Genomic DNA, 27013 nt, shown 5'->3' on the forward strand with positions numbered 1-27013 from the left:
AGATCAGGGAAAGGAGAAGGAACCATGAGGTCGAGCACTCCCAGAGTTCACAGCCCCCCACCCATGGGATCATCATCCCCCATCCCACAGGTGACTGAGGAAGGGGAGCTCAGCCCAGATATCCTGGGGGGTTCCTGGGTTGGGGTTTTTTGGGGGGGATGTTTGGAGAATGAAAAACTCCAAAGCTGAGCAGAAAATGCCCCTTGGGATATTGGGAGGTCCCAGCATGCTAAAGTGAGGAGATAAAAACAAGTAACTTTTTGGATTCCTGGCACTTCCAGCAGCCTGGGGAGGGCAGGGACAGAGCAGACAGGGTACCCCAGTACAAGCGTGACCACCAGCAGCTGGGACATGGGGAACCCCTCAACACCAAAGGGGAGAGAGGAAAGATGGGGAACTCCTGGGAGGCATTTTCAGGGTGAATCTTGGTGTTTGGGAGGTTTTTATAGACCCCAGATGTTCGGTGACATCTAGAGATGGACTTTGGCAGAGGGACATCAATGTGTGGACAGTGTGGGACATGAACTCAATGTGCTCATCCCTTGTATTTCCCCAAACCAGGATTTCCCATTCCCAGACCTTTGGCCGGATGGAGGAGGCAGCTGTGAGGAAGAGGAAGATGCCCCAGGACACCCAGGCAGGTGAGGAGGAAGTCAGTGCCCCTTTCCCCCTCTCTCCTGCTCCATCTCCCAGCCCAGCATGGCCCCCAGCTGCAGGACAACCCCGCTGCCAACGCCGTCCTGCCGGGGACGCACTGGGGGGATCTCCTTCCCCTTCCCTCTGGCACGGAGGCAAATCCCATCCTCTCCTTGTCCTTCCTCCCCCAGACAAGGAGCTGAGGATGGAGACCAGGGAGGACAAATCCCAACAGCAGAACCTCATGGAAGAGGCCGTTTTGAGGGGCTCCACAGCACAGGAGTCAAATGGGGAGGAAAATCCCCAGAGATCCTGCAGGAGGAGGGGCTCCAAACCCATCCCAGGGTGCTCTGAGGAGGAAAGACCCACCCTGTGCCGGGAAGGCGGCCGGAGATCCAGCCAGGGCTCTGAGCTGGTGGTCCACGAGCAGCTTCAGGATGGGGAGAAGCCCTACAAGTGCTTGGAGTGTGGGAAGAGCTTCAGCCAGAGCAACCGCCTGATCCGCCACCAGATGATCCACACTGGGGAATGGGCCTATGAGTGTGGGGAATGTGGGAAGGGCTTCAGCTTCATCTCCAAACTCATCATCCACCAGCACATCCACACTGGGGAGAGGCCCTACGAGTGTCCCGAGTGTGGGAAGAGGTTTCAGAGCAGCTCCACTCTCCTCAGGCACCAGCGGATTCACACGGATGAGAGGCCCTTCTGCTGCCCTGACTGTGGGGAGGGCTTCAAGCGAAACTCCACCCTCATCACCCACCGACGCATCCACACTGGGGAGAAGCCCTACGAGTGTGGGGAATGTGGGAAGAGCTTCAGAAACAGCTCCTCCCTGACCATCCACCAGAGGACCCACACTGGGGAATATCCCTATGAGTGTGGGGAATGTGGGAAGAGCTTCATCCAGAAGTCCCAGCTGACCATCCACCAGATGATCCACACTGGGGAGAGGCCCTATGAGTGTCCTGAGTGTGGGAAGAGGTTTCAGACCAGCTCCACTCTCCTCCTGCACCAGCGGATTCACACGGATGAGAGGCCCTTCCGCTGCCCCGAGTGCAGGAAGGGCTTCAAGCAAAACTCCCACCTCATCAGGCACCAGCGCATCCACACTGGGGAGAGGCCCTACGAGTGTCCCCAATGTGGGAAGAGCTTCTCTAGGAGCTCTCACTTGACCAGACACCAACGGAGGCACCGGTAAGGGAAGCCCTGCGAGTGCCCCAAGTGCAGGGAGAGCTTTGTCCACTGCTCCAGCTCCATCCCCCATGGGAGGACCCACGTTGGGCAGAGCCCTGATGACCCACGTTCCCAGTGATCTGTGTTGGGAACACACTGGGCTGGAGGCCATTTTATTTTGGTTCTATCTTTTGATTAATCTTCATCCCTTTAAAACAGACAAAATTGGGGTAAAAGTCTACAAATTCGTCAAAGGCATCTAAAGCCTCACTTTTCACTAGTGCTTTAAGGGAATCTGGGATTCAAGGAGATACTTGGGAGGACTTGGGGATTGTGGGGGTATCTGTTGTAGTTTTCTCCATCTCTTGGCACTCAAAGAGATGAGAGGGTTCAATATGTCTCAAAACCACTCTATGCCACTGAAAAGTACTCATTCCCACCCAGAATTCCTGGATTCCACAGCCCCTCAGGGTGTGATGCCTCAAGTTTTAGCTTTCACATCTTTCATATTCTGCACTGCCTAGGTTTGTAGCTTTGAACTTCCTATTAAGTGTTAGTGAGCTCTCTTCACAGAGTAGGTAGACAAAACAATTCCTTTTCTAGCTTGATACCAAGGACAGTTGTTACAAGTTTCAGGCCCAAAAGCGTAAACAAGGGTGGACTGAAGAGAGAAAACAAGAAGGATGGGACTTGATCATCTGAAGCTGTAACTGGACAATGAACCCAAATCTGCAGATTGACCTCAGCTTATAAAAATGTGAGACCTTGTGATCACTTGTCCATTTTTGTGACCATTTCTGGTCTATCTTGGCTGTAGCCCTGGCCTGGCTCTTGTACTGCCCATGGTGTATTTAAATTCTTCTAATAAACTTTATTCTTAACTCTGTCCAGCCTCTGTTCTAGGTCAGCCTTCTGAAGGCATCAGGTGGAATGGGGTTGGAAGTGGATTGGGTGAAGTGGGATGCAAATCAGGGTGGGGTGAGATGGGCATTGGGTGGGGCAGGATGGGTGGGATGGAGTTTGGGAGGTGTGAAATGGGGGAAATCGGGCTTGGGAAGGGGGTCTTGATGTCCAGCAGGGATGGGATGGGGTTGGGACTGGGGAGGTGGGGTGGAGTCTGCAATGAGACAGCCAAAGTTTGGGGATGATGAAGGGAGGGGGAGCCCATTACTGAGTGAGTTTTGTGTGAGGTGCCCCTGCCCAGGGAGGCAAGGATTTAGGTTCAAATTAATATTGTTAAAATGAGAGGAGTGGGCAAGAGGGAATTCCATCTCTCTGCCTCAGAGGTTGGGCCCTGCAAGCCCAGGGAGAAACTCCACCCTGGGCCCCTCATGGGGAGGCGGCCCAGGGATTTCTGATTGGGTTTGGGCCCCTGGGGTTTCTCCCTTGCTGTGTTCCCAGTGGTCCCTGACCTTGAACTCCACCCTGGTTCTCAAACCCCATCTCCCTGCCTCTGTTTGGGGCTGTCTTTGGGTCTGAGTTTGTTCCTGAGCTGAATAAATGGTTTCCTGAGCAGAATCCCATCTCGTTGGTGTCCCATGCCTGTTCCTGGTAACTGTGGCCTCCCTGGACATGATCCTGCGGCCCCGGAACGCAAGACCCCACAAAATTGAGACCTGCCCCCAAACCCCCCCAAAAATCCCAAAATTCCCTAAAATTCACCCAAATCCCTCAGAATTCCCTTAATTTGCCTAAAATTCCCTTTTTGTCCCCCTCTAGGACCAGGTGCCTCCACTGGATCTCAGGGACACCCCCAGGAATTTGGAGGGGATCTTTCCTCCCCTGCCACCCACAAAAACCCATTTTGGGAAAAAAATTTTCCCAAAAATTCCTTGGATTCAAGGGGGAGGTCCCCCATTTTTGACACAATTTTGGGGAATTCTCCCCCAAATCTTTCATGGGTTTTTTCCATTTTTTTGCTATTTTTTGATGGTTTTGGCATGTGAGGTTTTTTTGGAGGAGGTTCCCCCAATTTTCTGAGGGGTCCCTCAATTTTTTTAGGGGGGAATCATCCCCTCCCTCAATTTTTCCTCTGTGCCACTTTTCCCAGATTTGGGTTGGAGGGGTTCTTTTTTTTTATTTTTACCTTTTTTTCTCCCTATTTTTTTTCACTCTTTTTATTTATGTGCAATTAATTTGGGGGGCTGAGGCACAGGAATTTTGGGAAGGGGTCGCCTGGGGGGTGTTGGAAAAGTTGGGGACAACCCCCTCCCCAAAAAACGGTAAAAATTCCCGGGAATTCTGAGGTTTTCCTCCCCCCCCAGAGTATGAAAAATGTGAAGTAAAAAATTCATGTTCTCAGGTTTTTTGGTGATTTTTGGGGAGGGAGTTGCAATTTTTGGGGGCTTCTCAGGAGGGGTCACTGGTTTCTTGGGCGGGATCTCCTGAGTTGTGGGGTGGAATTTGGGAATTTGGGGGGAATTTGGGGGTTTGGGGGAAATTTGGGGTTTTGGGGAGAATTTTGGTTCTTTTAGGGGAGGATTTGGGATTTTGGGAAAAAAACCTGGGTTTGGGGGAGAAAATTTGGGGGTTTTGGGGGGAATTTGGGGTCTAGGGGGAATTTTGGGGAGAAGGGATTTGGTTGCTTAGGGGCACCCCCCCATATTTTTGGGGAGGTATTTGGGATTCTTGGGGGAGAAAATTTTGGTGATTTGAGGTGTCATTCGAGAATCTTGAGGGGGGGTTTGGGATTTTGGGAGCATTTGGTGGTTTTGGGGGGAAAATTTGGGAGGTGGGGAGAATTTTGGGGGTTTTAAGGAGTTTGGGGGGAAATTTGGGATTTTTGGGGAAATTTTGAGTTTTGGGGGGGGTTTAGTCTTGAGAGGATTTGGGACTTTTGGGGGGGTATGGGGGTTTTTCAGTTTTTGGGGAGATTTGTGGGGAATGCTGGGATTTTGGGGGAGGAATTTGGTGGTTTAAGAGGGAAATTCTGGGGTCTTGAGGGGGTTCTGATTTTGGGAAGGGGATTTGGGGAGAATTTTTTTGGTTTGGGGGAATTTCCATTGATGGAGAGGGGTCCTGATCCCAGTGAGGAGGGGCATTTTGGGGAGGCTTGAATTTGGGGAGGGGTCTCAGGGGGGGATTCCCAATTTTAGGGTGTGGTTTGGGGTGGATTTAGGGGGATTTTCCAGTGATGGGGAGGCATCTTGGGGGTGGGATTTGGGGAGGGGTCTCATCAGAGCCCCATCCTGAGCTGGAAGCGGGGGGGATGTTGGGAGTGGAATCTGGGAAAGATCTGGGGGGAGATTTTCCAGCCATGGGGAAGGGTCCCGATCCTGGGGCAGTTCCTGAATTTGGGGAGCAGTCTGGAATTTGGGGGGGTCTCATTGGGGCAGCAGGAGGGGCTGGAAGCGGGGCACGATGTTGGCGAAGCCGCTCTCCAGGGGGGCCGTGGGCAGCTCCTCGGGGGGTGCCGGGGGTCGCGGCCGCAGGCGCTGCAGCAGCGAGGTCAGGAACAGGAACAGCTCTGCCCGCGCCAGCGCCTCCCCCAGGCACAGCCACTGCCCTGTGGGGAGGGGGCGTCAGCACCGCCCCACCCCAAAGGGTCGGGGGTCCCAAAGGGGCTGGGGGTCTCTAGAGGGACTGGGGGTCCCAAAAGGGGCTAAGGGTCCCAAAAAGGCTGGGGATCTCTAAAGGGTCTGGGGTCCCAAAAGGGGCTGGAGGTTTCAGGGGTTGGGGATCCCAAAAGGGCCTAGGGGATTCTAAAGGGTCTGGGAGCTTCAGAGTCTGGGGGGTCCCTGAAGGGTCTGGGAGCTTTGGGATTGGGGTCCCAAAATGGTCTGGGGGTTTCAGGGGTGGGGGTCCCAAATGGGTCTGGAGTACCCACCCAGAGGATTTATAGGATTTAGGGGATCCCAAAAGGATGTAGGGCCCCTCCACAAAGGATTTATGGGATTCTTGGGATTCCAAAAGGATTTAGGGCCCCACCCCAAAGGAATTTGGGGTTTTTTGGGATTCCAGAAGGATTTTGAGCCCCACCCCAAGGATTTATGGGATTTTTCATGGTTTTGGGGTGCCCACCAGCCAAGAAAGGCACAAAGGCCTCCTTGCGCTGGAACTGACCCTGCTCGTCCAGGAAGCTCCCAGGTTTGAACTTTTGGGGGTTTTTGAAGGATTTGGGGCTGTTTAGGATGAGCTTAGCAGGGCGTAAATGTCCGTGTCCTGTGGGGTCAGGTGTGGGTTCATTTGAGTCATTTAAGGTTACTAGGGTGTAAAGAGATGGTCCGAAGTTTCCCTCACCTGCCTCAGCCATCGCAAGAACAGAGACCAAGACCCTGAAGACTCCAAGGGACTTTGTGCAGGGGTTCTGGCCTGGTTGAGGTGGAAGCTTGCCAGGTGATGGTTTGCAGGTGTGCTTGTTGTGCTCTCAAGGTACACTGCCTTCATTCCTGCTGCTGAGCAGGGACTTGTAAGGAGCAGCCTGTTCTGTACCTTACACCTGCTTCCCAGAGCAAGGGGGCTCATCACAATAGCCGAGGAATTTCCCCACCTCTTGGCCAGCTGCCCCTCACTTTGAAACAGACTGTAAAAATGACTTTTCCAAGTTACTTTCTTCAAGAGAGATCTCCCCATGGAAGAAGACACCGGCGACCCTGTCTTGTCCATTGGTAGCTATAACCCCCCCTTTTATTCTCTTTGCATTTTGCCTCTTTAGCCCTCTCTCCATCTCTCTCTCTCCCTCTCATCTATCACATTACCCTTGTTGCTGGCACTAAAATAAAGATGCATTAGTGCTGTTGTGATTTAAACTGAAATCCCCTGGTGTCCTTTTTGCACTCTGAGATCAAATGAACCTCTCACAACTCCCACTTGTGTTAGGGGATTGTGACACTCGGCAGCGGGGTGACCCAAGGTGTGGCTTAGAGCAAATGCTCCACGGCACAAGGATATTGGTAGGTGCATGGTGGAGACAAGGATGAGGAGGAGACCTCCAGTATGGGTTCCAAAGGCTTTTACTCCACTGGAGGGTCCATGGACTGAAGACCAAGAACACAACTTTGTGGGGGGTTTTTGTATAGGGGAGTCCAGAGGGAGGGTACAAAATTTTAACCGATAGGAAGAAGCTATGGGAGGAGTGGAAGGTTCCATTCAACAATACAATAGGGGAAACAAGGGGAGCAGAGTGGGTCACATGGGCCAATGGGGAATTGGAGATCAGGGGATTTCCAAAGGGGTGACTCAGGTAGGAGGCTGGCCTAAGGGAAGACTGACAAATGGGTGTAATGACAGATGGGGAACATGAGAAAACAAGGGCTAGGGTTCAGGCAGAATTTGATAGGTGGGTAGAAGGATACAAACTAGGCGCAAACCAATGACTTAGGGGAATAACAGGTGAAACCACTCAAACAAAACACACCACAACAACAGAACTGTTAACCATTACAGGAGGTGGCATCTTCAAGAGGCAATGGCATGTGAGTGAGTTCTTGCCACATTGACACTGATTGTTCTATGTGGAAAGGGACACTGAGAACTTGCCTCCAGCATTCTCCAAATGGATCTCAAACTGTCATGTGCCAGAGCTTCCAGATAATCCATGTTCTGATCTCAATCTAGATGGGAGCACGGATCAGAACCCTTTCCATGGTGCCCCCAGTGGAGCCACGTCCGCCTTTTGTCTGTCAGGAAAAGGGATGTGGGAAAAGCGGGCAGGTGCCACCCTGCTCCATTTGTGTGCCAGGCCTGAGCTTCAACTGTTTCAGGTTTCTTAGCTAATTTCTCCCTGGCTCCTCTTTAACACAAGGAAGAGAATAGCATCGCACAGTCCAGTTTGAACGACTGAGTGCTTCCACTAAATTAAAAATGTGCTTGAAAGCCGACCTTCTGTTCACTCAGGCCTCCTCACCTCTGTAGATGAGGTGAGTTTATAATGCTGGTATGTAGGTTTTAGGAGTATGTGGGTTTTCATCTGTGATAGAGATGAGGAAGTGTTGAACTTGTTCCAATGAGCTGCCAAAAGCAGTGACTTTAGTCTCTCTTTGTCTGGGGAGTAGCACCGGCCTTGTTGAACGCCGGCAGCAGCACGAGCAGGGCTCCTCCAGCAGCAAGGACACGCCACGAGCCAGGAGAGGACCATGGCACCAGAGGGGACCGTGGCACCAGAGGGGACCGTGGCACCAGAGGGGACCGTGGCACCAGAGAAGACCCTGGCACCAGCCATGCCCAAGGTCTGAACAGGGTGGCAAAGTCAGGTGGTGCTACCCGGCTGCGTGAACAGCCCAGGCATGGCCTGGTGAGGAGCCAGGTCTGGGGGCCACCCAAGGAGTCCTGTCAAGAGCAAATGGTTCTAATATTCTCTCTGGGATGAAAAAGGAGCAATCTTTAGAGTGAACCGGTGCTAATAAATATTTGCTCACATATGGTGGGGTTTCTCTGCAAATGGGCTTTGATGGGAAATTTCTGACCACATTTAGTTTTACTCTTTAAGTTGAGCACCTGAGTATCTTTGTTGAGGAATAGAGAATTGTTTGTAGCTCAGTATTTTCTCAGGAGGAGCCTTACATTTTAGCACAGGAGGAAGGTAAGGCAAAGTTTAAAAGCTTTCCCCTCCTGAAGTGACACACTTTCCGAGGAGGCTGTGAGGAGAATTCCCCTCAGCCACTGCCAGGGCTGTTTGCCTCCTCTGCAGGCTCAGGATTCTGGGAGCTCCACGAGCTTCAGCTCCCACAGTATATTCCTCTGTATATTTCTTGTTGTGCAGTACACATAGAGAATATTTTGTGACAGATTCTCCTATGGGTTTTGAGGTGAATCTCAGTAATTCTGTTGATTTTCATGTCCAGATGAACTTTTGGTAGATAGGAAGGAAAAGGGAAGAGGTACCATGGAAAATCAATTGCTCAAAATTTGAGAGGCCCAAGCACAGTAAAAATGAAGTCTAAATTGAAGAATTTTTTTAATTTTTCTTTTTTTCCCTTGGTAGGTGGGGTTAAACATGAAGTGTTAATAAAGTTCTTTGAAAAGATTCAGCAAGCACCTAGCTATATGAGAATCAAAAGAGTGAAGGATGAGACAGGGCATGGGAAGAATCTTCAGCCTTTCCTGCTGAAGGTAAAAGAGTAGGAAAACTGCCTCTGGCTGTTACCCACAGGTAACCTGTTATTTGTAGCCAAGAGCAGATGCCCAAGCCCTGCCGTGGCTGGCCCACTTTCAGTCCTAACTGGACCAGGGTGGCCGGCTCGGGAGGGGAGGAGGTGGGGGGATCTCAGGGGGCTTCTGCTTCACAGCCGGGCTGGGGGGCCGTGGAGGAGGCACGGAGTGCTGCTGTTCTGCTTTCTGGAATGATTCCTCCTTCTGAGGCCATGTCTGAGAGCTGTCAAACCGAACAGTCTTTGGGCTCCCTGGGGGCAAGGGAGAGTTGCGCCTTCTTGGCCGGGAAGGTGGAGCTGCAGCAGGGAGACTGTGGAGAGAGGAGGTGGCTGAGGCCCCCAGCTGCCACTGGCACACAGGGACCCTCCTGCACGGCAGGGCCCAGAGCTGCCAAGGCTCCCCAGCACGGCTGGAGCTGCTGGCACAACTTGGCCCAGCTGGACAGCTGCCCCTCAAGGCCCTGGAGAGCAGGGGATGGCTCTGGGCAGGGTCCCTGGCCAGGAGCGGGGCCCAGAGCACCTCTGCCTGTCAAGGACAGTCTTGTCCCCGCTCTTTCTCCTGCTCACCTTGCTTTGCCTCTGCCCGCTGCTCCTGGGGCTGCTCTTGGCCAGGCAGCCTCAGTGGCAGCCAGCACTGGCTGCAGCCCCAGCGGGCTCCCCAGGACAAGGCCCAGCAATTAAGAGGCTAATGAAAGGCCTGGGCAGCTGCAGAATTCTCAGCAGTTATTTGGGCAACCAAGGACTATCCACAAGTCCACAGCAGCCTCACTGAGAATGTTTCCTGGCTGTGAGCAGCCTTTCAAGAAGCTGGAGGGTGGGGATGAACAACAACTTACCGTTTCTTGTCCTTCCACCTCCGGAATCCAACACAGCAGAGGACCATGGAAAGTGGCACTGTGAACAGTATCACTACTGTGCCTATCATGCAGGACTTGCGCACATCCTGCGGGCAGGACACTCTTGGGGTGCTCGGTGGATTCTCAGCATTTATATTTGACTTGCCAAGTGCTTCTGTGGGAGCAATGGGCAGCGTGAGCCTGTGCTGTGCTCCACTGCTGAGCTGGCAGCACACTGGATACGGCCAGGACATTCTCTGTTTCCCCCAGAGCTGGGGCCTGCAGGCACCTTGCCACCCCTTGGCATGGGCTGTGCCACCCAACAAAGCCCAGAAAGCCGGGAGCAGAGCCCAGGGACAGCGCAGCTGCTTGGGCAGTGGCTCCTTCCAGGGACAGGGGCCAAACCCATCCCTGAGCAGCCACTGCCACCCCTGACCCTCCCTGCTCTGTGACAGCTCCCCCAGCCCAAGGGGACAGAGCCAGGCCCTGTCAGGGGCCAGTGCAGCCCCTGCCCAGTTGGGATCCAGGGCTGGCTGTGGCCCTGGGCTCGTGGCAGGGCTCCTGCTCGGGGCTGCTCCTGAGTCTTGTGCCTCTGGATGCTTAGGGCCAGCTCTGGGAGCAGCTGCAGTGGGATGGACATCAGTGCACGAGTCCCGTTTCCCAGGGGCTGGGAACGAGCTCCAGAGGCCTGGAAGCTGAGGCGCCTCCAGCTTTGGCTGCTGCTGGGCCATGCAAGGAGAGGCCCTGTGGGAAGAGCTGCTGGCACACAGCCCCACTGAGGGCTGAGCCCAGCACAGCAATTACCTCCTGTGCCTGGGCCTGGCATCTCCTCCTTTCCTGCATCAGGAGCTGGCACAGAGACATTGCTTCCTCTAGCCATTGTCTGCACAGACATTTGCTCCAGCACTTGAGAAAGGAAAAGGGACAGCTGGATAAGATAGAACTGTTCACCATTAGGTGAGGTGGTATCTTCAGGAGGCAGTACTTGTCAAATCATGGATAAGGACAAGGAAAACACCCAGGTTCCTGAGGCTGGGCCAGGGCCCTCCCTCCTCCAAACAGCCCCTGCACCCAATCTAGCCCAAGACCGGGAAATTGCAGGGGATCTCAGGTTATTTATGACCCCTGCTGCAGTTTGGGCTCCCTGTCAGCTGATACCAAATGCCTTCCTGCAGAGGCAGGGGGGAAGCTGCAGCCAGGCCAGGCTGGGAAACAGCCCTGTAGGGCATGAAAGCAGCAGCGGGGCAGCGAGGCTGCCATGGATCTCTTCCTGCTGTGCTGGGCATGGCATGTCCAGATGTGCAGGGAAAGCCCCCGGCTGCTGAGTCTCAGGAGAAGGCTGAGGGACATGAACCCACCACGGTGTCTCTCCAGATCACTCAGCATCTTATCCAGAAGTTGGGATGCCTCCAGGGATTTCTTGTCTTCTGTGTCTTGGTTCTTCCATCTAGGAGGACCTTAATGGAAAGTAGTTCCATTTCTCCTTCAGTCCAGAGTGGCAGTGAGTGCACCTGGGTGACTGGTGCCCTCCAAGGCACTCCGTCCTCTCCACCTTCTACTCAGGAGCAGGAGCAGGGGGACCACGTGCCTGCAGTGGCCCCACAATGGGATGGAAGGAGCCCCTTGCATGGCAGTCAGGCGAGAAAGGACTCCCTGGAGCTGCCAGCAGCTCTGAACTGAGCCCCAGGCAGGGCCAGGGCTTGGCAGTGGCAGCCAGAACAGCTCAGGCTCCCTGAAGCCAGAAAGGAGCCACACAAGGCACAGCCCCGGGGCACAGCCCTGGGCCCGGCCCCTCCCTCTCTGTTCTTCTCCGTGGCTGTAAAGAGCACACGGAAGGAGACCCTGGCATTGCACATGGGAAGAAGATTGACAGCTAAATGCTCCTTCCTCCCACTGACAGCGATGCTGTGGGATCACTCAGGGCTCCAGAAGGGAGCAGAGTGAGGTTTCCAGAATCCATCAACCTTCAGACTCTTAAGGGAAATGGCACGTGAGTGAGCTCTTGCCACCTTGACACTGATTGTTCTGTGCAGAAAGGGACATTGAAAACTTGCCTCCAACATTCTCCATGGATCTCAAACCATTATGTGCCAAGGCTTCCAGATGCTCCATGTCACGATCCCAATCTAGAAGGGAGCACAGATCAGAACCATTCCATGGTGTGCTGGGATCCCATTCTGTTTTAGGGAACTGGGCACTGCAAGGGGGTCAGGTAAGGCTGTGGGGGCCAGATGTCAATGGACATGGCCAAAGCAGCAGAGGGGCCTGAGGAGCTCTGGGCTGGCTCTGGACACTCTCCAACATCTTTGCAGGCCCCGTGCAACATCCCTGGATGGGTGGCAGGACCTGCCCCGGGCCCCTGAGGCCTCTCTCCCTCCCACAGAGGAAACCCTCCCTAAAGCCCTGGGGAAAACCATCCCCAACACTTCCCAGGGAGAAGGGAGCACTGCCCGAAGCAAGGGAAGCCAGGCCGCCAGGTCACCTGCTCGCCCTGCTCGCCACGGAGCAGCCTGGGCAGCCCTGTCAGGCAGGGCCACTGCCAGGAGGAGCAGGAGGAGGAGGCGCAGAGCAAAGGCCATGGTGCCTTGTCCTCTGCCAGTCCTGCAGCTCTTGCTGCCACCACTGTCCTGACACCGCTGTCCCAATGTCAGCACCGCTGCTGCCGCCGCCGCTGCTGCCACAACAGTCGTGGTCAAGGACTGACTGCTCGGTCCTTGTGGTGCTGTGCAACCACGGGGCTCTGGGACCTCTGTGACCTCAGAGCCTACTGTCACCTCAGCCTGCTGTCACCCCACAGGCTGCTGTGACCTCATGGCCAGGGTGGAATTGTGTGGGGAGTGGGATCTGCCTTCTTCACTAGGGAGCTCATCCTGCCCTGCAGCTCTGTCCAAGGGCTATGACAGGGTCCCAGCCCAGCTGATCTCACAGGCTGGGGGATGAAGGGATGGAGAGCAGCCCTGCTGAGAAGGACTTGTGGCTGCTGCAAGGTGAGAGGCTGGACATGAGCCAGCCATGTGCCTCCAAAGGAGGGTGCCCAGCAGCTTGAAGGAGGTGATTCCACCACCCCTCTGCTCTGGTGTGAGCCCACCTGGAGTACTGCATCCACCTCTGGGTGCCCAGCACAGGAAGGACATGGTCCTGTTGGAGCTGGTCCAGAGGAGGGACAAAATGCTCTGAGGGCTGGAGCCCCTCTACTTTGGAGACAGGCTGGGACAGCTGGGGGTGTTCAGCCTGGAAGAGAGAAGGCTCCACAGAGACCTGATTGCTACCTTTCAGTACTTTAAGGGGGCTTGTAAAAAAGACAGGACAGAATTTTTAGTAGGGCCTGTTGTGACAAGACTGAGGGGGAATGTTCTCAATCTAAAAGACAATAGCCTCAGACTAGATATAAGAAAGAAACTCACATTTTTTACACTGGGGGTTTTGAAACCCTGGCACAGGTTGCCCAGAGAGGTGGGCATCCATCCCTGCTGACATTCAAGCTCATGCTCTGAGCAACCTGATCTAAAGGTGTCCCTGCTCTCTGCAGGTCACTGCACTAGATGGCCTTTAAATGTCCCTTCCAAGCCAAGCCATTCTGTGCTCCTGTGCACCAGCAGAGCAGCGCTGGAATAATGCTGGGGTGATGATGCTGGCACCTGTGTTTTGGTAGTTGTGCCATTTAGCTGTTGGCCAAGAGAGGATTGATGGGCTGCACAGTGAAGTCTACAAAGAACAGTGTGCTCAAGGAGAAACACGAGAGGAACATGGCTTCCAGTTCAGATAAATGCCATCATTTTGCTGCCCATTCCTTGCTAAAAAATAAAGGAATGTCCTGAAGATCCCTTCAATGTGGGTGCACTATTGGCTGTATCAGTACTTGTGTTCTGCAAAACAGATGAGTTGTTACAGCTTCTTGCCCCATTTATCACTGGATAAAACCCAAATACTGCATTGCTCCATGTCTACTTTCTTCCAAGTAAAGGCAGATTTTGTTCATTCTTGAGTGGGACATATTCATCTGTTGACAAGCAAATTCTTCTTGCCATTCACACAATGTTGATTTGCTCTAATTGGATTGTAATTAAGACCTACCTCTCACTTTAATTAAGGTTGATGGATTGTGAGGCAAAGTGTTGCATAATTTGCCCTGGAGAGAGTTTTTCTCTAATTCAATGACATATGAAGACAGGTGTAGCCTACCATACTTGTGGCATTAGTCTCCCACTCTGTCCTTTCCTCTCACCCAAGGGGAGGATCGAGGTCTGCAGGTCTCATCTGTGCACAGAAAGAGTTAATATCTCACCCAGACCTGCAGATGCTCATGATGGTTTCTGCTGGGCAGTGGCCGAAGCAGTCATGGTGATGGATTTCAAGCAGTGCTGGGGCTGTGCCAAGATCTCAGGGGGCCCAGCCAGAACAGTCGTGGCTGTTCTGCCCCCATGGCTGGTCCCAGGCCCCTGCTCCCTTCAATTCCAGCTGCGGGCCGATGGCTTCCCCTCCCTGTGCCCGGCAGCCGCTGGGGCCGCGCGGGCCGTGGTGAAGGGGCCTGGCCCAGCCCAGAGCCGCTCCCGGGGCCTGGCGGAGCCCGGCTCGGTGCAGGCCAGGCTGGAGCAGGGCCGGCCTGACCAGCACCCAGTTAACTCTTCACAGCTGGAAACAGCAGAGAGCTTTCCTGGGCTTGCCTGTCTTTAAAATGGGGATTTCACAGAGGTGGATCCAGCTTCTAAATGGTTTCATAGGTTGTCAATTCTCAGAGCCAGCCAGCTGTTGCTTTTGCTAAGCACAGAGGAAGCTCTTAGCAGCCCCCTCCTAGAAAAATCATTTGCATGGGTGGCTTCTTCTCTCTTCACCAAATATCAACTAATACAAAACCACCACAGACATTCAGGGTGTAACAGGAAGCAATTCTGAAGCAATTGTTTTAAAGCAAAATCAGTTATTAAGCACAGATTGATGTCACTCCCGCACTCCACTGGAGAGGGACAGTGACTCTGTCACCTCCCCACTGGCCAGCCCATTCCAATTCCCAATCAGCCTTTCTGGGAAGAACTCCTTCCTATTGTCCAGCCTAAACCTGCCCTGGTGCAGCTTAAGGCTGTGTCTCCTTGTCCTGCCCTCCAGCAGATCCCCACTCGCAGCCAGCTTGGTGTCATCTGCAATTTGTGAGTGCTGGACTCGACCCCCTCAGCCAGACCCTCAGTGAAGATATTAACCAGGACTGGGCCCAGCACAGATCCCTGGGGACACCACCAGGGACTGGACACCAGCTGGATGCAGCACCATCCCCACCACTCTCTGGGCCCGGCCTCCAGCCAGTTCTGCAGCCAGCAAAGAGTGCTCCTGTCCAAGCCGTGGGCTGCAGCTTTTCCAGGGAATGCTGTGGTTCTCCGTGTCCAAGGCCTTGCTGAAGTCCAGCTCGACACATCCAGAGCCTTTCCCGCACCCACCAGGCGGCTCAGCTGGTTATAAAAGGAGATCAGGTTGGTCAGGCAGGACCTGCCCCTCCTAAAGCCACGCTGGCTGGGTCTGAGCCCTGGGCCATCCTGGAGGTGCCGTGGGATGGCACTCAAGGGGATCTGTTCCAAAACCTCACCAGGCACCGAGCTCAGGCTGACAGGCCTGCAGTTCCCCAGAGCCTCCTGCCAGCCCTTCTTGGGGATGGGCTCACACTGGCACCTCCAGTCCTCTGGGACCTCCCCAGTGAGCCAGGACTGATGAGGAGAAATGATGGAGAGCAGCTTGGGGAGCTCATCCACCAGCTCCCTCATCCCCCTAGCATGGATTCCATCCCATCCCATCCACCTGTGAGCATCTGAGTGGCTCAGCAGGTCTGTGACTGCTTCCTCCTGGATTACAGGGGGCTCTTCTGCTCCCTGTCCCCATCTACCAGCTCAGGAGAACACTTGTCCTGAGGAAAACCTGTCTTGATGTTGAAAAGGTGGTTTTATTTATTTAATCTTTATTAAATATTTAAAATTTTATGTTTATGTTTTATTAAATATTGAGGCAAAGAAGGGGTTAAGTACCTCAGCCTTTTCCTCATCTTTGGTAACCATATCCCCCCCAATAAGGAATGGAGGTTGTCCATAGCCTTCCTTTTGCCATTAATGTATTTATAAAAACATTTTTATTATCCTTCATAGAGGGATCCAGGTTAAGTTCTAATTGAGCTTTCACCTCTCTCCTTTTCTTTCTGCATGACCTAATGACATCCTTAAACATTTCCTGATTTCCCTGCCCCTCTGTCCAAAGGTGATTCATCCTCATATTTCCCTTGAGTTCCTCCAAAAGCTCCCTGCCCACTCAGGCCAATCATTTTCCTCACTAGCTCATTTTTCATCAGAGAAGTTCAGGCTGTTCCTGCTCCTTCAAGATTTCTTTCTTGAAGTGTGTCTATCCTTCCCAGAATGCTTTGATTTAAAAGGCTGTTGCCCTTAAAAAACTCACTATCTGATTTGGTACTCCCCAAATCTGCATCCTTAATCAGCTGAAGTCTGCCCTTTGTAAGTCCAGTGTAGGAGTTTTGTTGATGCCCCTCCTTCTTTCACAGAATATTTCAAAACTCGATGATTTCATGGTCACTGTACCCCAGGCAGCCTCCAACCCCCACATCCCCCAGCAGCCCTTCTCTGTTTGTGAACACCAGGAGACACAGCTTTCCTGGGCAGTGGCAAGAGAAGGAAACCTCCCCAAAGTGCAGCTTGGCAGGTTCAGCCTGGAGGGGAGGAGAAAGAAAAGTCCCTGCCAGGGTAGAATTTTGGTGCAGGAGGTGTCCCAGCGTGAGACTGGACCATGCCATGGCTGAGTGTGCCAGGAGCCGGCAGTCAGTGGGGCCCAGGGATGCTCCAAGGGACTTGGAGTTTTGCTTCTGACTCCTTGAGCAGCTCCTTCAACCTTCTCTCAGTGCCTGGGGGTCCTGGACTCAGCCCCAAATCCAGCCTGGGGTTCATTAAAATACAGAAAGCCTCGGGGGCTCTTTCTCTTCCTTCCACTGTCTTCAAGTCCAAGGCTTGTGCAGCTGCTTGGAGTCAGTTTGGAGTTCTGTTAAGGAGGAAGATTTGAAAATCCACCACTTTTTGTTTTTTTTTACAATCAAGGAGATATTTTTTTTATTTTTTAGTTGAGAGAAGAGGTGACAGAAGCATTCCCCAAGTGATCTTGATGCTGAAAATCTCCTTGGGAGGTCTGGTCACAGAGAAGAATGAGCCCCTTTTGGGCTGCCCCTGTTTCGACAACCTGCTCCTCACCCCGAGCCTCAGCATGTCTGACATCGCCCACCTGGGACTGACATCCCAAAATATTGAGAACATTTATCAATTTTTCTTTATCATTAAAATCTAATCAATTAATAAAAATAAAATTTTACTTTTTATAATAATTCTGTATTTTTATAACCTAATTTTTATATCTCTATAACAGAATTGATAAATTTTTAGTGACTAAAAATATTATCGATCCTTGGTTCAAAGTATCACAATTCCCTTCATTAATTAATTGACCACTATTTCTCCCTCTTTATGCTAATTATTATTTTTAGTCCTTTGGTCATAATTTTTAAATTTTTCTCAGGCAGGGTAAAAGGAGCAACTTTGGGGTCCATGGGGACTTTTCTGGGGAACATTTGGGGCAGTTTTGGGTCTGGGGAGGGAATTTAGAGAGAACGTGGGGGTCTGGAGGACACTTGGGGGAGCCGGGTGGGCACTTGGAGGGGCACTTAGGGATTCTGTGGGACAATTCTGGGTCTGGGGGAGCACTTGGGGGTCCAGGGGGGCACTTGGAGGTCAGGGAGGGGAATCTGGGGGCCCTTTGGGGTCCGGGCAGGCACTTGGGGGGCTGTAACAAGGAATCTATGGGGCGCAGGGGATGATGGGAGTTGTAGGCGCCAGTATAATACGGTTTAATGGAGCCGCGGAGCATCACGGGAGTTGTAGACGCAGCTCCAATGGGTTCCGGTGAGGCGCGGGGCATGACGGGAGATGGAGTCCCGGCTGGAATAGCGCTCTATGGGCGCCGTGGAGCATGATGGGAGCTGTAGTCCCGGAAGTGGCTCGGAAGGCGCGTTTGGCGGTGTGGGGAAGCGCTTGGAGAAAACTTTTGCGTCTGAGCCGTGTCTGCAGGTGCTGGGGGCGAATGTATACGGCTCGGGAGCACTTGGGGGGAACCTGGGGAGCTGTAACCGGGCTCTTTAGGGCGCGGGGCACGGCAGGAGGTTTGGGCGCGGAACTGTGTTGTGGGATGATGGGAGATGAATTCCCAGCAGTGGCTGGAACGGGAATTTGTGGGATCGGGAGCATTCAGGGATCCAGAGACGCTTTGGGGGGTCCCGAACGGGCGCTGAGGGGGCACTCGGGGATCCTGAAGGGTTTGGAGGAGACTTATGGGACCTATGGGGGGCGATCGCGGGGTTCTGGGGAGCGCAGGGCATATTCCCAGTTCCTCACAACCTGGTCTCAGTTGCCCCCTGCAGGCTCCTACTCACTGCCAGTATGATCCCAGTATGATCCCAGTATGATGTCAGTACACAGCCAGTGCAATCTCAGCCACTGCCAGGATGATCCCAGTACAAAACAACTCCCTGCCAGTGCTGCCACTCCTGGGATCCCCCAGCCCTCTCTGTGTTCCCCCCTCCCGCATCTCCCCAGAGCAGCCCCAAGGGCTGGCAGTCCCCAGCCAGGGTCCCCAGCCAGCCCCAGGTTGGATCTGCAGCCCCCAATTTTCCCAGTTTCCCTCTCCTTTTCCCCGGGCCGGGTTCCCCCCGTCCCCAGCGGGTGGGAGCAGCGGAGAGCCCCGCGCTGCCCATCCCGACCTGTCCCGGCTCCATCCCCGCTCCTGCCGTGGGCTGTGAGGGGTTCGGGAATGGGGCACCGAGGGTGTCACTGCTCCTGGGGGAGGAGGAGGAGGGATGGAAGAGGAGGGATGAAGAAGGAGAGAGAGAGGAGATGGTAGGAGAGTAGGAGAAGGAGGTGGGGTTAGGGAGGAAGAGGAGGAGGAAGGATGGAAGGGGAGGAGAGGGAGGAAGAGGACAGACAAAGTAGGATCAGGGAAAGGAGAAGGAACCAAGAGGTCAAGCACTCCCTGAATTCATAGCCCTCTCCTGTGGGATCATCACCCACCATTCCACAGGTGATCGGGGAGTGGGAGCTTTGCCCGGATATCCTGGGGGGGTCCCTGGGTTGGGTTTATTTTGGGGGGGGATGTTTGGAGAATGTGGAACTCCAAAGCTGAGTGGAAAATCCTACTTGGGGGGACTTTGGGGGGTCTCACCATCCCTAAGTCGGGAGATGGAAATGGGGAACTTTTCAGATTCCTGGCACTCCCAGCAGCCTGGGGATGGCAGGGACCGAGCAGACAAAGGACCCCCAGTACGAGCGTGACTCCCAGCAGCTGGGACAGGGGGGAATCCTTGAACCCCAAACAGGAGAGACCAGAGATAGGGAACTCCTGGGAGGCATTTTCAGGGCTGAATCTTGGTGTTTTTTGGAGGTTTTATGGACCCCAGATGTCCAGTGACTTCTAGAGATGAGCTTGGACAGAGGGACCTGCAAACTCAATGTCCTCATCCCTTGTATTTCCCCAAACCAGGATTTCCCATTCCCAAACCTTGGCTGGATAGAGAGGAAGGCTGCGAGGAAGAGGAAGATGCTCCAGGACACCCAGGCAGGTGAGGAGGAAGTCAGTGCCCCTTTCCCCCTCTCTCCTGCTCCATCTCCCAGCCCAGCCTGGCCCCCGGCTGCAGGACAACCCCGCTGTCGACGCCGTCCTGCCTGGGACGCACTGGGGGGATCTCCTTCCCCTTCCCTCTGGCACGGAGGCAAATCCCATCCTCTCCTTGTCCTTCCTCCCCCAGACAAGGAGCTGAGGATGGAGACCAGGGAGGACAAATCCCCACAGCAGAACCTCGTGGAAGAGGCCGTTTTGAGCAGCTCCACAGCACAGGAATGCAACGGGGAGGAAAAGCCCCAGAGATCCCGCAGGAGGAGGGGCTCCAAACCCATCCCAGGGTGCTCTGAGGAGGAAAGACCCACCCTGTGCCAGGAAGGCGGCCGGAGATCCAGCCAGGGCTCTGAGCTGGTGGTCCGTGAGCAGCTTCAGGATGGGGAGAAGCCCTACAAGTGCTTGGAGTGTGGGAAGAGCTTCAGCCAGAGCAACAGCCTGATCTGCCACCAGATGATCCACACTGGGGAATGGGCCTACGAGTGTGGGGAATGTGGGAAGGGCTTCAGCTGCAGCTCCAACCTCATCACCCACCAGCGCATCCACACTGGGGAGAGGCCCTACGAGTGTCCTGAGTGTGGGAAGAGGTTTCGGATCAGCTCCACTCTCCTCAGGCACGAGCGGATTCACACGGATGAGAGGCCCTTCCTCTGCCCTGACTGTGGGGAGGGCTTCAAGTACAACTCCCACCTCATCATCCACCGGCGCATCCACACTGGGGAGAGGCCCTACGAGTGTGGGGAATGTGGGAAGAGCTTCAGCCACAGCTCCAGCCTGATCTGCCACCAGAGGATCCACACTGGGGAACGTCCCTATGAGTGTGGGGAGTGTGGGATGACCTTCAGCCAGAGGTCCCAACTCATCATCCACCAGATGATCCACACAGGGGAGAGGCCCTACGAGTGTCCTGAGTGTGGGAAGAGGTTTCACAGCAGCTCCACTCTCCTCAGGCACCAGCGGATTCACACGGATGAGAGGCCCTTCTGCTGCCCTGACTGTGGGGAGGGCTTCAAGGAAAACTCTCACCTCATCACCCACCAGCGCATCCACACTGGGGAGAGGCCCTACGAGTGTGGGGAATGTGGGAAGAGCTTCAGCCGGAGCTACAGCCTGATCATCCACCAGAGGACCCACACTGGGGAGAGACCCTATGAGTGTGGGGAATGTGAGATGACCTTCAGCCAGAGGTGCCAATTTACCATCCACCAGATGATCCACACTGGGGAGAGGCCCTACGAGTGTCCTGAGTGTGGGAAGAGGTTTCAGAGCAGCTCCAATCTCGTCCTGCACCAGCGGATTCACACGGATGAGAGGCCCTTCCGCTGCCCCGACTGTGGGAAGGGCTTCAATCAAAAGTCCAACCTCATCACCCACCGGCGCATCCACACTGGGGAGAGGCCCTACGAGTGTCCCCAGTGTGGGAAGAGCTTCACCCAGAGCTCTACCTTGACCAGACACCAACAGAGGCACCAGTAAGGGAAGCCCTGCGAGTGCCCCAAGTGCAGGAAGAGCTTCATGTGCTGCTCCAGCTCCATCCCCCATTAGAGGCCCCACATTGGGCAGAGCCCTGATGACCCACGTTCCCAGTGATCTGTGTTGGGAACACACTGGGCTGGAGGTCATTTTATTTTGGTTTCAATTATCTTTTGATTCATCTTCATCTATTTAAAACAGAGAAATAACAGAGTGGTAAAAATCAACAAATTCATCAAAGGCATCTAAAACCTCACATTTTACTTGTGCTTCAAGGGAATCTCGGAGATACTTGGGAGGATTTGGGGGTTGTGGGGTTATTTGGTGTAATTGTCTCCATTTTTTGGCACTCAAAGAGACGAGAGGATTCTATCTGTCACCTCAAAACCTACCTATGCCACTGAATCCTACTCAATCCCTCTCCAAAATTATTTAGTTTCACAGCCCTTCAGCGTATGATGCCTTAAGTTTTAGCTTTCATATTTTTCATATTCTGTGCTGCCTACGTTTGTAGTTTTGAACTTCATATTAAGTGTTAGTGAGCTCTCTTCACAGAGTAGGTAGACAAAACAATTCCTTTCCATGCTTGATACCAAGGACAATTGTTACAAGTTCCAGGCCCAAAAGCATAAACAAGGGTGGACTGAAGAGAGAAAACAAGAAGGATGGGACTTGATCATCTGAAGCTGTAACTGGACAATGAGCCCCAATATGCAGATGGACCTAAACTTCTAAAAGTATGAGATCAGTTGTCCATTTTTGTGACCATTTTTGCTCCATCTTGGGTGTAGCCCTGGCCAGGCTCTTGTACTGCCCAAGGTGTATCTGTAACATGCTGGTCCTGGGTGGAGAGACAAAATCCACGACTCGTGCTCCAGGTGCTCATCAGACAAAACAGCCTCGTTTATTATTCAGATCTCATTTGAATACCAAATTCAAATTTCCCAAGCTAGACAGCCATTGGCTGATACTTCCCTCCCTGCCCTGCATCCTGGCCAGTAGTGTGCAGTGGTTCAGACATGAATTAGGCTCGCTAAATTAGATTTGTGTTATGGCTAAAGTAGATTTACTGCTAAATTAGATTTGTGTTATGTCTAAATTTACTTTGTCCAGTCCTGAGCAGCTCTACTGTGACCATACTCTGACAATTCACCGTTTTTGGTTAAATTAAAAAATATAAAATGCTCTCTGTTATCCTATCTGCAAGGGCCCTTTGCAGACATGATAACAGGGACAGCATGGGTTTAATTTGAATGAAGTTTTCTAATTAATTTGACACAATTAATTCTCTTCAGCTAGCAATATGCTTTGTGTACTAAATTGAGTTTGCAACGCTCACTTCCAGGAGCTGGCAGACAGGATCACAGTCCTTTAAGCTAACAAGCCACAGGTTAACTACTCATAGTTAAAAGTTACAACTTAACATTAAAAAACAAGAAAGTATTTAGAACTGGGATTATCCTGAACTCTATAAGCAAGAAACAAAAAACATTCAACATTTAGAACCGTGAGAAAAACCCAACTTAGCAGAAAAACAATTTGTAAACAAACAGTTTTTAAATGAACTGTCTTTTCAAGAGTCTGATTTTCATGGTGAATAAGTTGTTCTGGTTACTCTTCTTTAATCTGCTCCGTCACATCTGTAGAGGTGCTGTCAGGAGGGTGTTGTTTGTGGTCTTTGGCTGTATGTTTCACTCTTTCACATTGGTTGCAGCTTGCATTATCACTTCTTTCTCCCTGAGCTGTCCCCTGTGGAATGGGCTTTGTGGAATGGACAGTTTATTTTCCCGTGGCCTTGTTGTCCACACTTGTAGCAATGGGGTGTGAGTTTAACAGCAGCTGTAATAGAATTGGCTAGCATATCCATGTGATGAGATCCAGTCCCAACCTTAGCACATGCTGTAATCATCTCCTCCAGGGATGGATTCTCTTGAGGTAATGCAGCTATAATTTTTCTACAGTCTTGGTTTGCATTATCTCATGCCAATTGTAGCATTAATTGACCCCTTGCTTCACTGCATATATAGCTCATGGGGGTTTTGTCTTCTACTTGAATAGCTTTGGGTTGGCACTGACAAGTTGGTAATTTTTGTTAGAGCTCACATTGCTAAGTCTTTCACTTGTGTTAGAATTGCAGAGTTCAAGCGAGCCTGGGTTTGGGGATCTTCTGATACTGCTGAATGATTTATTGCATGAACAGCCTTAGCTACTTTGCTTTCTGGGGTCCCACCACACATTCCTCCCTTTTGTTTTTCGGTAATTCCTGTTCAAGTGCCATGTGCTCTTTCCACAATGGCCTGTTTTATTGTTATTTGAGGAACGCCAGTGTGGTGTGTTACACTCCAGGGCTGCAGGAAATGTTTTGTTTTCTGTGAGATGTGTGTTGTTTTGATGCTATGAGGGATGCTCAAAACAGCAAAGGCTGACTGCCAGTGTGCAATGGCATCCCGACCCTTTTCTCTTGTGTGTTTTACAGCCCATATTGCTGATGAAAGGTATCTATGGATAAATGTACATATTTTAAATGTCTGAATTCAGGGATGTGTGTGACATGGGTTTAGCAGATTTGTAAGGCACGCAGTCCACAAGGGTTTGCTCCCATCTGCAGTGGTGCAGTGTGGCCCTGGTGTCCTGATGGGACACTTGTGGTTGGGTTCTTTTTCCCCCTTGGACTGAAGATTGACGAGAGAGAGGCAGTTTTCTCTTGTTTGGACTTGGTTGTTTATTCTTCTTTTATCTCCATTACATGTATACAGGGTACAAGGAGCCACAAGCAGCTATGTGCACTAAGATAGAAAAGTGCAAAATGACTAACAAAGATCTTCTTCAAGGTTTTTTATATGTTCATTTACCCAATTAACAAATGCCAAGGAAATTATTTTTCTTAGTGACCCAATGACCCAACACTTGTGTGCTGCACTGCAGCATTCTCTATCCAATCACCTACTACTACCCAAAAACCTCTAGAAGAAGAAGATGAAGAAGAAAGAAGGACAAGAGACAACACCCTGAATCCTCCATCTTGTCCTCTATTTTCTAAACTAGTTTAAACTCCAAACTTTAACTTCTTCATGCAGTGACATAAGAAATCTCTTTAATCTACACACTTACACTCCTGGTTTTTCTATTTAACAGTTGTTTTCAGGGTGTTATATGAAATTCAGAGTTTTCTTGGATGTCAGAGCCAGGTATCAGAGATAAGGGCACACTCTCAGTGCCTGTGATTACAACAGTAAACGAAGTTGAATATTGTTAAGTGTTATTCCACTGTTAAATCCTGAAGTCATATGTTGTAAGTTAGCTTAACTACTGTTATGTTCTTTTGCTAAATTGTGATGTTTGAGGTATAAATTAAGGCATAAGTGAAGTCCTGTTAAGTTTGAACTCTGTTAAGCTCAAACACACACACACACACACACACAAGGACAGTTCTGGGTTCATTTCTGGTTTAGTTGCCTGGATTTTGTTTGGTTTTGTTGTTGCTTTGTTTCCTTGCTGTGCCTGAAGTGTCCAGTCAGGAGCAGAGTGACTCTTGCCAAGGAACTTTGTCCTGCTGGTGCTTAATATTAAATCTGGTTTTTGCTGCTCCCTTGCTGGGGATTTTTTAAGCGCTCTCAAGCCCTCGTTGGTGACAGGGTGAAGGAATCCTGGCCCAGGCTCTGGCCCTGGGGGACACAGGGACGCTGCCGGGGGTTCCCTGTCCTGCTGTCCCATGCCCCACAGACCTTGGGATGTCCCACAGCCATTCTGTGATGTCCCAGTCTGGACTGTGATGTCCCAGCCCCTCTGAGATAACAGAACCTACTCTCTGATGTCACAGCCTTCTCTCTGACATCACACACTCTTCTCTCTGATGTCACACAGCTGCTCTGTGATGTCAATCTGCTGTCTGATGTCACAGAGCTGCCCTCTGGGATTGTGGTGTCTGCTCTGTGACCTCACAGCCCACTCAGTAATGTCACAGCCCACCCTGTGGTGGCTCTGTGATGTCATACAGAAACTCTGTGATGTCACAACCCACTCTGTGATGTCATGCATTCAACCTCTGATGTCATAGTCCTCTCTGTGATGTCACAGCCCACTAAGTGATATCACCCAGCCCACACTGTGATGCCACACCCTGCTTTCTGATGTCACACAGTCCCCTCTATGATGCTGTAGCTGCTCAGTGACCTCATACAACAAACTCTGTGATGTCACAGCCCCATCTGTGACCTCACACAACCCACTCTGAACTGTCACACAGCCCCTTTCTGACATCACAGGTGCTCTGGGGCTCCAGGACACAGCCACAGAGGTGCTGCTGTGACACAGCCCCCTCTGGCACATCCCACAGCCCCTGCCAGTGCTGAGCCCCTGGGAGCTCTGTCTGGGCCTGCTGGTGTCCCTGAGCTGCCCTGGCAGGGCCCCAGCCCTGCTGGGCTGTGCTCAGGAGCTGCTCCTGGCCAGAGCTGTCTCTCTGCAGCGCTGCCCTTGCCAGGAGCTGCCTCTGGGCCAGGAGCCCGGCCCAGCTCAGCAGCACAGACACAGCACCAGCACTTTCATCACCCTCTCGGGCCTTTGGAGCTCTTGGCATCACACTCAGTCCCTCAGAGTGTGCTCCAGAAACTTCTCAAGAGCTCCAAGTCAGATGGAAACACTGAAGTTTCTTGTAGTTGAAATGAGAGACACGAGTGAGAAAGCGTCCCCAGGTTCCAGGTAGAGCAGAAGACTGGAGGCCCTGATGGCAGCTGGGGACAAGCAAGGGAAAGGTGTCTGTGGTGCTGAGCAAAGCTGGATGTGTTTTAGGAATGCCAAGGGCCAAGGGCTGAGCCCCAGCCCCTGGCAAGGCAGATGCTGTCCCTCCCTCATTGCTCAGGGCTCTTCCCGGGGCACTGGCATGTGGGGATGTGCAATGCCAAGGGCAGCACCATGGGGCGGCCCCTGCCAGGCTGCTGAGCAGGGACAAGGAGGCAATGAGGCCCCAGGGCTGCCAGGGTCACTTGTCCCCTGCTGGCCTCAGGCCCAGGGCCAGCAGCCATGGCCAAAGGGCTGCACAAGTTGCCTCTGGCAGGGCCTTTCAGCTGCACAGCACAGAGCCTTCAGCCTCTTCCTGCTGCTTATGTGATGAGGCCTCCAAACCTGATCCTGAGAGATTTTTGGGCCTTCTCCATGGTCTGTGAAAATGGAAACACTGGTCAAAGTTATTTTCTCAGAAATCTTGCAGTGACAGAACAAGGATGACTATCTTTAAAGTGAACTAGAGTAAATTTGGATTTGTTAAAAGGAGGAAATATTTTACAATGAGAGTGGCACAAAACTGCAACTGCTTTTCCAGAGAAATGGATGCCGAATGCCAGGACTGCTCCCAGAGTAGGAGCTCTGTGCAGCCTGACACAGTGAAAGCCCCTTCCCCTCCCCAAGGATGGAATTCCTGTTGTGTGTGTTCTCTGATGTGCTGGGTGCCCTCAAAACCCTCCAGGCCAGAATGTCTTCTGAGGGCCAGCCAGGCTGCTGCAGTGGCACTGACCTCACAGCCATCACCATTGCAGCCATGTCCCCTGGGCCTGGCTCTCCTTTTTCCTCTGCCCCTGCCTTGTCTCTGCTGCCATGAAGAGTTGTTTCATTATTATATCATCCCCAGGGTGCTGGGGCCAATTGCTTCCCAGTCAGGCTCCTGGAGCAGCAGTGGCTTTTCAGAGCCCAGCCAGAAATGAGCCCTGAAGCAGCAGCTCTGCAGTGCTGGCCACCAGGCCGGGGTGCCAAGGGAGCTTTCTGGCCATGGCCTGGAAGCAGCTGCTGCTGCCAAGGTGCCTTTGGTGCCTCAGGCTGTCCCTGGCACAGCTCCCAGCACGGCACTCTGCACTTGTGCTCGAGCCCTTCCCTGGATTGGGGCTGGCCTGGGGCTTTTCCTGCAGCAGGATCTGCCCTGGCCATGGCACAGGAAAGGCAGTTCCTGCTGGAGCAGGAGGCTGTGCCTGGAATGGGCTCAAACAACTCCAGCAAGGCCCTGTTTGCTTCAAAATTGCTTCCTAGAGCACTATAGTCTAATAATTGTTATAGCTCCTTTACTGTTGAGTAAATAACTCTTTTTCTTTATTTACTCTGTGGTGTACATAAATCTGTCTAATC

The 27013-nt window shown here is 52.4% G+C and overlaps 1 protein-coding gene across 1 annotated transcript in view; it reads left to right on the forward strand.

The window, feature by feature from the left end:
* LOC131586330 (uncharacterized) overlaps positions 1-27013 on the forward strand; it is a gene marked incomplete at its 3' end in the record, with an annotated part of 381810 nt that overhangs the window by 99472 nt on the left and 255325 nt on the right. Inside the window, 3 exon segments of the mRNA XM_058853155.1 lie at positions 1150-1873; positions 9122-9136; positions 19784-20946. Coding sequence (XP_058709138.1) covers positions 1150-1873; positions 9122-9136; positions 19784-20946 — 1902 coding nt within the window.

The sequence above is a fragment of the Poecile atricapillus genome, chromosome 19 (genome assembly GCF_030490865.1).
Source record: "Poecile atricapillus isolate bPoeAtr1 chromosome 19, bPoeAtr1.hap1, whole genome shotgun sequence".
NCBI classification, from domain to species: Eukaryota; Metazoa; Chordata; class Aves; order Passeriformes; family Paridae; genus Poecile; species Poecile atricapillus.